This window comes from Cucumis melo, chromosome 11 (genome assembly GCF_025177605.1).
Source record: "Cucumis melo cultivar AY chromosome 11, USDA_Cmelo_AY_1.0, whole genome shotgun sequence".
NCBI lineage: Eukaryota > Viridiplantae > Streptophyta > Magnoliopsida > Cucurbitales > Cucurbitaceae > Cucumis > Cucumis melo.
The window spans coordinates 5,925,342-5,937,905 of record NC_066867.1 but is presented as its reverse complement, the minus strand read 5'-3'; the positions used below and the strand labels follow the sequence as shown (position 1 = coordinate 5,937,905).

General features: G+C 30.7%; 1 protein-coding gene across 1 annotated transcript; it reads right to left on the bottom strand.

Annotated features, from left to right (window-relative positions):
* Positions 1-7,279: 7,279 nt before the first annotated feature.
* LOC103498366 (WEB family protein At3g02930, chloroplastic) lies at positions 7,280-11,361 on the bottom strand. The gene is made up of 3 exons (XM_008460947.3): positions 10,895-11,361; positions 10,118-10,319; positions 7,280-9,944 (listed from the first exon to the last, which is right to left on the bottom strand). Exons 1-3 carry the CDS (start codon positions 10,909-10,911, stop codon positions 7,527-7,529), a joined length of 2,637 nt encoding a protein of 878 aa, XP_008459169.2. The 5' UTR covers positions 10,912-11,361; the 3' UTR covers positions 7,280-7,526.
* Positions 11,362-12,564: the final 1,203 nt, after the last annotated feature.

Sequence of the window (12,564 nt, the reverse complement as noted above, 5' to 3'; positions counted from 1 at the left end):
GGTAAAACTATAACAAAGAACAAAGAAACTAACTTATATTAGAAATTTAATAAACATGTCAAACATGCATTCTAAGACAACTTAGATAAATATCATATTATGCACATGATACAAAAATCAATAAAACCCATATATAATAATTCAAAACATGCATGTTAATGTACAATAATTAAAATTACAAATAAAAATTACATATACATATTATGAAAAATTAACAACAATACACACCAAAAATGTTAATTTTACAACATACTTATACATAATATGTTAAAACAACATACTTACGTAAATTGATAAAAACATTTAGATCATAAAAATAATTACAAAACTTATACTAATAGAAAGTAAATAACTAAATTATAAACACAAATCATAAAGAACCCATAAACTATACATAGATCTTAAAATAATTGAAATAAGAATCAAACATAAACAATCACATAAATCATAAAGAAATTAAGATGAACTAAAAATATTTTTTAACAAACAATAATCATGTAAACATAATATGTAAAATTACAACATGCAATAGGTATAAAATATTACATTCGATCTCAAACATTTAAACTATGCATGATGTATACATGGATTGTTTCATGCAATATTCACAGATATACCAAAACACAAAAAAAACAAACTAATATTATAACCTACTTTTTGCAAATGATAAAATTGTAGAGTGTCGTGCTAATAACGTGTTATAAAATAAAGAACAAAAAACTAAATAAAAACAATGCAAGAACACAAAAGAAGAATAGAAGAGAGAGAGAAGAGAAGACAATTGAACTCAATTGTGGTGTGTCTTATAAAGGTACCACACTCCTCTATTTATAGGACATATCATGGTATAGGTTACATTATGAAATTCAATGAAATGAATGTTACAATATGGAATTGAATAAGAGTTATATGAAAATTGTAACATATGTAGGTTATGGATATCTACATTTATATCATTATATTTACAATACCTTTTTCTTTTTTACTATTCACTATATTAAAACAATAGTTACAACTATTTAGGCAATTGAGGCTATATTCAAAGCCCACAAGTGGGCACAATTCAAAGGATAAAAGATGGATATGGAAATAGAAGGTGTAAGTCTCCCAAGAGAGAAATGTCAAACTTGAGGTTTTGATTGACTAGACTAGTCAAGCAGATCGAATATTCCAATTGAAAAGTAACTGTGATAGGCTCACACTGATACTCTGTAAACTTCAACATTACATTCAACTAGATGGATGTGTAAGAAGAAGTACTTGTAAATAGCGCTATTTGATCACCTCAAAGAAAAGGGTAAGAAATTCCAAAACAGAGACTCAACCTTCTTTTGTGCTACTAAACACTCATTGTACTAATTTAATTTAAGTATTAGAGTGTAATAGGTTTAACATCAAACTGATGTGAGTTCTCTCAACAAGGCCAACTTGAAATATTTAAAGGCTAGACCTAAGTAGAGTAGGTCAGAGGTTGATCCCGCTGGAGTCTCATAGTAAAGCCCAACAAAAATGAGATATGAGCGCCAACAAAGTTATTTAGGGTGCTAAATTGGCTATTATATTCAATAATCATGGTACAAAATATTTTAGAATGAGTTCCAAATAAAGAGAAAGAATGGTTACTGTTCACACGAGATTTCGACAAAGGAAATTTAATTTGTGGAAATAAGTTTGATTTTATTGATTTATAATATAGTTGTTGTAGTCTCTAATTTTTATTCTTGGTGCTCTCTCTGAATACATAAATTTCAATCCTTGAACTTGTAAATCTTCTTAGATGATCGAGCTTTGGGTTTGATGATCTTCTTCGAGGAATGACCTTTGCGCTTTTTAATTTTCTTCAAGGATCGGCCTTTGAGCTTGTTAGTCCTTTTTAAATCGACCTTCAATTTGTAGATGGTGAAGAAACAATGAATTTGTTGAAGTCTTTAAATTTTTTAGAAAATCAATCCTTAAGGGGGGAGAGTCCAACAATTTGTTGAAGCCTTCAAATATTTGAGAAGATCAATCTTTAATTTGTAGATAATGAAGATATGATTGATTTGCTGAAGAAGAGACAATCTATTCGTTTGAGGAAAAGATGCTCAAATTGTTGAAGAAGAGAAGATATATTAGTTGGAAAAGAGATGCTCAATTTTTTGAAGATGAGACAATCTATTTGTTGGAGAAGAAATGGTCAATTTGTTGAAGAAGAGATCTATTCAGTGGAGAAAAGAAGTTAGATATTTTGAAGAAAAAAAAATCTATACGTTGGAGAAGAGATGATCTATTGGTTGGAGAAGAGATGCTTCATTTGTTGAAGACGAGACAGTCACTTGTTGGATAAAAAATGCTTCATTTGTTGAAAATTGAGACAATCTATTTGTTAGAGAAGAGATGCTCAGTTTGTTAAAGATCACTTTGTTGAATTCTCTAAATTTTGATTTCTAGATCTCTATCTGAATCAATCAAACCGAAAAGTGACCTCCTCTATATATAAAGTTTTGAAAGGCCCCAGTTGACTTTGGACCCATCTTTTAGACTTTTGAACTTAAATTAATCGATTTTTAAATAGATTTTTAAGTTTGACCCACTTTATTTTAATAAATTTGAGTTAACCTAGTGTCAAGCCTAATCACCACGTTGCACAATTTGATTGGACGAGCTACTTTGTCTCATATTTATCAAGCATTAATTTAAATTAATGATAGTGTCATTTTGTAAATGACCGAAGTTTCTTAGTCAACCAAAGACAGTGAAAGATTTCAAATAATTTCGCTATAGGAGGGTTTGAGTTATAATAACCAAAAACTTTAACTATTATAATGAAAAATCGAAACATTTGTTTTAAGAAATAGAAGACTCAAACATTGAGTAGATTAAAACTTGGGGCTCTTGCAAATATGACAATTATAGTATCATAATTAGGCCCATAACACATCATTTTTACATTTGCAAAAATATCAAAATTGAAGCCCAGCCCGCATTTTAAAAATACGAAATTACGAAGCTACCCTTTAGTCATTACTAATACCAATATATACGGTTGATACACCAATATATACCATTGATATATCTGATTTGTTTTGCTGATGTACTCCTCGTACACTTTTTTTTTACTCTCTAATACTTCACTGATACATATTATTAGTTTAAAGCACTTGATATGTTGTTGATACACTCAATCAATTAAATACACATGGAGCACTAAGAATGATACAGTTTATATATCGTTGATACACTTGTTATTATTTCATGATACACTCGATAGATTTAATACACTTAATCACTTGCTAAACTTCATTGATACATATTATTAGTTCGATACACTTGATATGTTGTTGATACAGTTGCTCAACTGTTGATATACTTAATCAATTAAATACACTTTGATGTACTAAGAATGATACACTTTAAATATCGTTGATACACGTGATATATCGTTAATACACTTGTTATTGTTTGCTGATACACTTAATAGATTTAATACACTTAATCACTTGCTAAACTTCGTTGATACATATTATTAGTTTGAAACACTTGATATGTTGTTGATACACATGCTCAACTATTGATATACTCAATCAATTAAATACATTTGATGCACTAAGAATGATACATTTTATATATCATTGATACACTTGTTTGTTTGCTAATACATTTGATAGATGTAATACACTTAATCACTTGCTAAACTTCATTGGTACATGTTATTAGTTTGAAACACTTGACATGTTGTTGATACACTCGTGAAACTATTGATACACTCAATTAATTAAATACATCTGATGCACTAAGCATGATACACTTTATGTATTGTTGATACAGTTGTTATGGTATGTTTAAAATCTTAATAACATGTTGAACATCATTATCGCCTATAGTCAACAAATTAAAACTGAAAATTCAATACATGACTCAACTTGAATTTCAGTATGAATCAAGTTCACAAAAGAATCAAATGATGATATCACTCCATCAACCAAAACACAATTTGTTTTGTAATCCACGTAGTAATGTTGCTCATCCCATTGACCGCTCTGAAAAACAATTACTGCCAATTTAACCATAACTACAATGAACTGCAACAATTTTGGGAAAATAAAAAACACGTAGTAAGTATATCAGTCAACTAATACGTATAATATAAATATATCATACCGCTGATATAAAAAACTGATACAAATTGAAAAAAAAATAGACTTGAACATAACTAAATAAAACCAAACTAATCTACGAAGTTCCTTTCGATAAAAGATATTATGAACAAATAAAAGAACAAATAAAAGAGATGAGGAAGAACAAATCGTAGCCCGAATTTTAATAAATAATATATGAGCAATTCACAGAAATAATATTAGGGCTTCAAAAAAGGGAAGAAATACATACATAATTCTTGTTTTCCCTGAAGAAAAAATGAGGAGAATAAGAGAAGAAGACAGAGGAGAAGATGATAAAAAAAAAAGCCAACGAAGAGGGAGAAATCTAAAAGAACGAAACTGAAGAGAGAAGAGAAGGACGGTGGAAAAGAGGCAGAAGAAGACAAGGAGAAGAGAAGTAGGTGAATAGGAGAAATGGTGAAGAAGAACGGCAAAGAAGAGAAGAAAAAACGAAAAATGAAGGAGAACAATAAAGAAAAATGAAAGAGGAAGAGAAAACAGCAGAAAAGGGCAATTTTGGAATAATGAAAAAAGTAAAATAAGAAATATCAACAAAAATTAAAAAGTTGTTATATTTGCAAAATTGAAAAGATTAGTGCTAATATTGTTAAATTAGATTTTTATTGTGTTACCCAATACAATTTCCCTTAAAACTTTACCAAAAGCAGGTTGAGAACCAAAGGCCCTCTTAGTTATTGTATTTCAACATGTTCAACCTATCACCTACTCTAAATTAATCGTAAGTTTATCTTCTATTGTTGGTTTATTGTGGATTTTTTTCAAAATATTTGTATTGTTTATTATCATTTTACTAGCTTTTTAAAAATATATTCACAAATTATCTTTTTTCACGTAAATATTATAATAAATTTTTAAAAACTAAATTTAAAAGTTGTTTGAAAACCGTGTACTTAAATTAAACATTTAAAAGTGCAAAAACAAATTTCAAACCAAGTTTTATTTTTACAAAGTTATTGAACATGGTTTAATTTAATTTTTTTAATGCTTGAACATTTTAATTTAGTAATTTATTGTTGGCAAACGTTAAAATTAGTTTATAACAAACTTATATGGAATAAAATTTCTTAAATAGATTTGAACATAATTTAAAAATAATGTAGAAAGAGTTTACTTTGATATATTACTTTATTTTCCCCTAAAAAATGTCAACAAATTAAAGTTTATCATATACCAACCTTAACAAAATGAAATTTAAATAATAGAAACTAACTTGAAAAGTACCCAATGTTAAGGTTTATAACATATAATTAGGTTAAATTTATTATTCCAACTTCCATTTCAATAATTCTCTCCGCACAAAGACAAAAAAGAAAAAAAAAAAAGGAAATTTCATTGTTAGTTGGGTAGTCTTATATCACAATTCATTTTCATGTTTCAATTAGATCTGATTATTTATTATATTAGAAAATATGGATGGGAAATTTTTGAATGGATAATGTATGATTTATTGATCTTTGGTAAGGTTTGAATTCGACTTTGTTTTGCTATTAATGCAATATTTTTCTTTTTCATTATATATTTCATCAGATAAATGAATAGAAGGTACTTATTTTTCCTTTTTTTTTTTTATATTTGATATTTGTTATGTTTTAATTCAACCATGTAGAAAAAACTTGACAAAAACTAAAAGGTGATTTTTAAAAAAATATATGGGTAAAATATTTACGAATAATCTTGAAAATAGAAAAAACCCACAAGTCCACAATGAAAAATACAAAAAATGGTCCGTCAACATTTATTTTTTCGTTTAATTTGGTACACTATAGTTAGATTTTGTCATTTAGTTTTTGTAAAATTTGTTACGATTATTTAGATTGGATTAAAAAAAAAATTTGGTAAACGATTGTTTAGATTTGTTTACATGATCGTTTAGATTTGACTAAACAATTATTTTTTTTTAATTTTTTTTGTACATTGCTACTTCAATCTAAAAGACGATCTTCTACGTTTGGTTACCCTAATCGTAATGTAAACAAAAACAGAAAAACTATGTACCAAAAAGAAAAGAAAACAAGAAAAAAGACCATAGAAAAAAAAAATGATTTGATTAACCAAATATAAACTATGTAAAAAAAGGAAATGAAGAGATATTGGGCCGTAAATATTCTATTTCGGTAGTTTATTCAAATTTCTCAAATTAAAATTAATTTTATGTATAAATAAAGACCATAATCGAAAACAAAAGTTTTTCAAAGCTTAGAATTCTAAACTAGTTTAACCATGAAATTTCAAGAAACAAAATTGAATACAAACATATATTTATATTTAACAAGTATGTGGATTCCACTAATAAGTTTGATCCAAATAAATAAGTTTTGAGTATTCCCTTTGTCAACGATATAATATTCTACATGGAAATAAAATAAAAGAAAAGAAAACCACATAAAAAATAAGCTGAACTCTCAAGGTGGTTTGGATCTAAACTGATAATTAACAAAGAAACTATGATCGATTGTTGTTATGGTAAATATAGAGCTTTAGCTTGATAAACGACTAAAAGAAAATTAGTTCAATCCACCATTATCAACGTCTAAATACATAATCAATTTGATTATCATATAAATTAGTCAAGATGTATATAAGCCAACTCGGATGTTTACAAATATCAAGATACTAATAATAATAATAATAATAAATAACAATGGATCTGCTTTTAACAGGCTACCAGACAGACAATATTTTGTCATTATTTCAGGCAACTAATTTAGGTAAGATTTCCAACCCAAACCTTCTATTTTGACTAATAAACCAACTGATCAGGCAAATTTTTCTCTTTTTTTCTTTTGGATTCATTGGCAAAGGCAACCCATTTCTTTCTTTGTTTAAAAAGTTGCTGAATTGGTTACACCTTTCAGTGACAATGAGTGCAAGAATTTGAATCCTTCAAATTTCTTCATTACATTCTTGCTTTCATTTCACTTTAAACTAAAAAAAGACACCACACAACATAGATTCAATAACCAAAATCTTCATCGATCAACTGCATTTGAGTAGATTCCCATCAAATGATAAGTGAACAACAAACAGTTTGATGTTCAAACAATCAATTTACAAAGCAGTTCTCATTTGCAAGAGCTAATGAAGAATCTATAATGGAAGAAAGATGGTGATGATACAACTTCAAGTAACCACTCCTTTTAATAAATTCTAGATCAGTAGTGAAGGAAGCCATTAAACAATGAACAAAAGAAATATCCCAATAACATACAAGAAAGAGGATAAATTCTCACTTACAAGTCTCTTCATCTTTTTAAAACCTATTCAGAAAATCAGAACAAAAACAATATAAGCAAACGAATTCAGGCGAAAATTACTATGCATATACTTGCCACCTTAGCTTGAAGCAAATCAAGCCACAGTATTATATCACTGTTTCTGGTTGACACTGTTCTTCTTCTTGAGAAGGTATCCAAACTTTTTAAGCAGCGGCTTCTTCTTCTTCTGTTGCTGCTGCTGCTCCTGCTGCTTTGATGGAGAGTTTCCACCATCATCCAGATTTTCTGAACTTACCCCATTTATCTGATCGAAACTCTCTCCGCCTTCTGGTTTTGAGTCTGTTTCATCATCAATGGATTCGTGTTCTGGTTCTCCTCCCTCTTGTGAGAACTCTTTCTTTTCAATTTTGCAGCTCTCCCACATCTTGTATTCAACCTTAACTGAATCATCTTCCTTCTCTTTTTTCTCTGCTTCTTTTGGTTTATCATTTCCATTTTGAAGTGTTGCTGCTGAATCCGTTTTTTCAGTCTTCTCATCTGAGGCACCATTACCTACCCAAGGAAACTCAAATTTGTGTTCTTCGTGTTCAATGGGTATTGGAGGTTCCACTTTGGTCTTCTCTTGTCGTTTGCCATTCTCTTCAGAGAACTCGACCACTTTCGGTAGCAAATCATAGTCTTTCTCGCTGTCCGTTGGTTCACCATTCTCCACTGTTTGTTTTTTAGCAGAAGCTTCCTCAAGCAACTTGGATAACTCGTCAACCTTCTTAAGAGAAGCAGCTTCCCTAGTTAGAAGCTCCTCATTTTCTTGATGAATGCTTTGGAACTCATTTTCTTTGTCTAATAAACTTTCTTTCAGTTTCATGCTCTCGGATTTAGCTTCTCCAAGAGCTTCCTGCAAATAGATCACTTCAGCTTCAACTTCCTTTAGACTATCCTTTAGTTGAGCTTCTTCCTCCCTCATCTTACAAGCTTCTTCCTCCGTTTGCTTGAGCAAATTTACAAGCCTATCTATTTCTTTTTCCAAGGACGAGTTCTCTTCTTCTGATTTCTTCACAGCATCAACCAGGTGAAGCTCCTTCTCTTCCCACTCAGCCTTGGAATTCTCATATTCGTGCTTTGATTTCTCAATGGTACTCGTTAGAATATCAATTTCGCGATTTGAATTTTCAAGCATGTTTTCATATTTCTCATTTGTAGCTTTCAATACCAACTTCAGATTTTCTATCTGTGACTCATAGTTCTCCTGCTCAGCTTGACTAGACAACAGTTTCTCCTTGGTTTCCCTCGCCTCCGTAGAGATTTCATGCAATGCAGACGCCAAGCTTTCCATTGCCTTTTTGCTCTTCTCTTCCTCATCCTTTGAAGTTTCTAGCTCATTCAAGAGTTGGTTTTTCTCTTCTAATAGGCTTTGTACACTGGAAGCTGCAAGCTTCTCATTATTCAAAGCTTGAGTTTTCTCTTCGTTCACAGTTTCCAACTGTGACCTCAGTGACGCAACCAACTTCTCCATTTCAGATGCTTCTTCCTTTGCCCGATGAAGATGGTGTTCTGACTCTTTTAAGTCTTCTTTCTGTCTTTTAACAGTCATCTCGAGTAAACCTACCTTCTCCTTTAGAGCAGCAACTTCAAGCTCTGCATTATGCAATAGATCATTGTTGTGTTCCAGTTGTTTCATCACTGAATCCAAAGATTCCGATGCCGACCGTTCCAGTTTATTTGCATAGTCCAACTTCGTTTCCATCTCTTCAGCTCTGTTTTTCCATTCTTCAACTAAACCATGTGCATATGTCTCAGCCATCTTTGCAGCTTCTAGATCAATATTAAGCTGTTCAATGGAAGCATCTTTGTCCATGATCGTCTCCTCATAGCACGTTTCTGCCATCTTTGCAGCTTTTAGTTCACTATTAAGCCGCTCAATAGAAACCTCTTTCTCCTTCACCATCTCTGCATAAGATTTTGCTTTCTCAAGCTCCAAATTCAAAGAATCAATCTCTGACTTAAGCTTCATTATCAATTGCCCATTCTCATTTGACTGCGTTTCAAGCTTTGAGTCTAACAATGCTTTCAATCTGGTTAACTCACCTGAGAGAATCTCTACCTTCTCGACATGAATCTCGGCAATCTTTGTCGCATCATCAGCATGGCTCAGTGCCTGGTTCTTGGCGTCGGTAGTCATTGCCAACTCCATCTTCACTCTTTGAAGCTCTTGACTGGTAGAGAGGAGAGCAGAAACATCTAATGCATGTTGGCTTCTTACAGCTTCAATTTCTTTCTGCCATTCCTCTTCTTTCTTATGAGCTTCCTCAAGTCCCGCTTGCTCCATCTCAACAGCTCGGAACTTTTCAATCTCAGAACTCTCTTCAGCTCGCTTTTGCGCCACCAAAGCCTCTCTGAGTTTCTCATTTGCTTCCTCTGCTGATTTCTGGGCTTCTTTCAATTCATTGCTTAGCTTTTCTCTCTCTTTTTCAACCAAAACTATTTGCTCCTTTGCCTTCTTCAGATCTTCCTGAGCTACATTTAATTGAGCCTGTATCTCCGAACCTTTGGTACTTCGTGGCTGTGCTTTCTGAATAACGAAAAAACAGAAAGAAATCAAACAGCATGTAATGATTTGCATTCACATATTTACTTCAATCTAAAAAAGACAGACATTGTATGAATGCAAGAAATATCCAACACTAACATTGGCAATTCTGATCAAAGAATTATGGAGTAATGAGTACATCAGCCACAACTTACATCAGGTGGGGTAGCGACTTTCGGCAATTGACGATCAACAGCAGGCTTCGAAGTTGCAGGTCGAGGGGACCGGTCAATCGAGAGCCGAGACCTTTGCAAAGGAGAATGAGAATCAGACTCTGATTTAGTAATCCCCCTATTCAGTTTGCTCACCCTAGGAGTTGCAGGTGATGTTTTGTTGGGAGTTTCAGGTGTAGAAGATCTGTGAAGAAACAATCAAAATGTACTAATCAAAACCATACAAAATAAAGCAGAAGCCAAATAATCCAAACAAACCCATCTCAAATTCCCAAAGAACATCCAATGAAAGTTGAATTTTAGCAACATTTCAGCATCTTCAAGAACAATTCCAATAAAAAAAAAAAAACAGAAATGAAAGTTCCATCAAGAAAAAAGCAGCACAAACACTAACACTCTAAAAGATAAAAAAGCCTAAAATTACTTCCAAGTAGATCTAACCAACAAAGGTTGAGATCTTGAAAAAACCACCGTCAAATCAACTACTAAAAGGTTAATACAAGGAAATCCAGAAACAGCCTATAGTGCAACAGAGAGTAAAAAAAACAGAGAATCCAAAACACCAAAAAAAAAAAAAAACAGAGTCAGTACAAAACAGAACAAAAAAAAAAAAAAAAAGCAAAGCAACCGCCATAAACAAAACAAAAGATCCAAGAAAATTGGGAATGGGAATTAAAATTACACCCAGAAGAACTGATCGATCACTCAAAAACTGGAAAAAAAACAAAACCCAAATCAGATCGCTGCAGAAAAACATACTTAGACTTAGTGGACATGGCGGCAGTGTAAGATGAAGTAACAGAAGTGTTGGGTAACAGAGAAGCAGAACAGAAAAAAAAACCCAGCAGGAAGGTGCTAAAATGGCAGCATTATGAATTGTTGAAAGAAGTTTCTTGAACTTCTTTGTTGTTGTATACTGACAAAGAAGGAAAACCCAGAAGGAAGAAGAGGTAGAAGAAGGTAAAGGAAAAATGGAGGAAAATATGGGTTTGATAAAAAGAAAGAAAGAGGAAAAAAAAAAGGAAAAAAAAGGGAGAAACTTGAAATAATTTGGGTTGGTTTTGCTGTCCCTCAAATCGCCAAAACCCACAACAAGATACAACTCAACAATGAAATTTTGGTACTCTTTAAGAAAATGACCAAAATACCCCTGATGGTCTCTTCTTCATCAGTTAAAGCTTCAACAATGGCTGCTTTTTTCAGAGAGCAAATGACCAATGGAAGACCAAGCTGACCAAACCCCAAGATCTTAGCCTTAGCCATGGGATTTTCAATTTCATTATTTTTTTACTTTCTTCTTTCTTTCTTTTTTTTTTTTTTTCTCTTTTGGGACAATTGTAATTTTTTTTAGGGAATAGGGAGCTTTTTTCTTGTTGGAAACTGTAAAAAAGAAAAAAAAAAAAAGAAAGAAAGAAAAAAAAGCACTTTTTTTCAATGTTCTTCTTCTTCTTTTCTCTTTTTGAAGTGTGTGTTTTCTTTTCTGATTAAAGAAAGAATTTTATTTTTGATGAAAGGATTTATCTTTTCTAGTTTACATTAACGTTTCTTTTAATTATTATTATTAGTATATCACTTATCTATATACTTTATTAAATTTGATCTTTATTGTTATTTGTTAATTATTGGTGATTATTTTGGAGGTCGATGAGATATAATTAGAATTATTAGAAATTTGAGAAGATGCTGAAATGAGTGAAAAATCGAGAATAAAAGAAGGATAAGATTGTGAAGTTTAAAATATTAAAAAATTGAATTAGATTGAAAACTGTGGAAACATGATAAATTTGATTTACAAGTCATGTGTTCAAATTCAAAAACTAGTTTTGGATTATATTACAGTTCAAACTCACTTCGTAATTGTACCTCAAGCCATCTTTAATTAGTTCTTTTCTTTATTATTATTTTTTTGCATAATTTAAGTTTTGAGCTCGAGAGAAAAATCTTGTATTGATTTTATTCCTATATTATTATAAACATTTAAGTTTGGAAGGATGATTAATATCCAATATTGTTTTAAATATTTGTTTAGTGTTCTTATTTTAGATCTTGTAATAGTTGAGTTTTAAATAATAATTTATTTTTCAAAATCATATATTTTACTAAGGCAACGATTTGATCTAAAGTTTTATAAGACACTCGAATGTAAAATTTTGAAAATAACATTGGAAAACAATTTCAACCTAACTACTAATTATTCTTAGAAATTGAATCGAGGAAAAAAATTTCTTTATAATATTTAGATATAAATATCGGAGGATTCAATTTTAGGATGATTTTTTTTTTTTGATATATTTTTAAAAGTATATAACACTAATTTATGAACTTTTAAATTTGTAAAAAATTTTAGAAAAATTATCTTATACATTCTTAGACTTTTAAAGATGTCTAATTTATCCTTAATCTTCTTTTAAAGTGACTGCAAAAACACT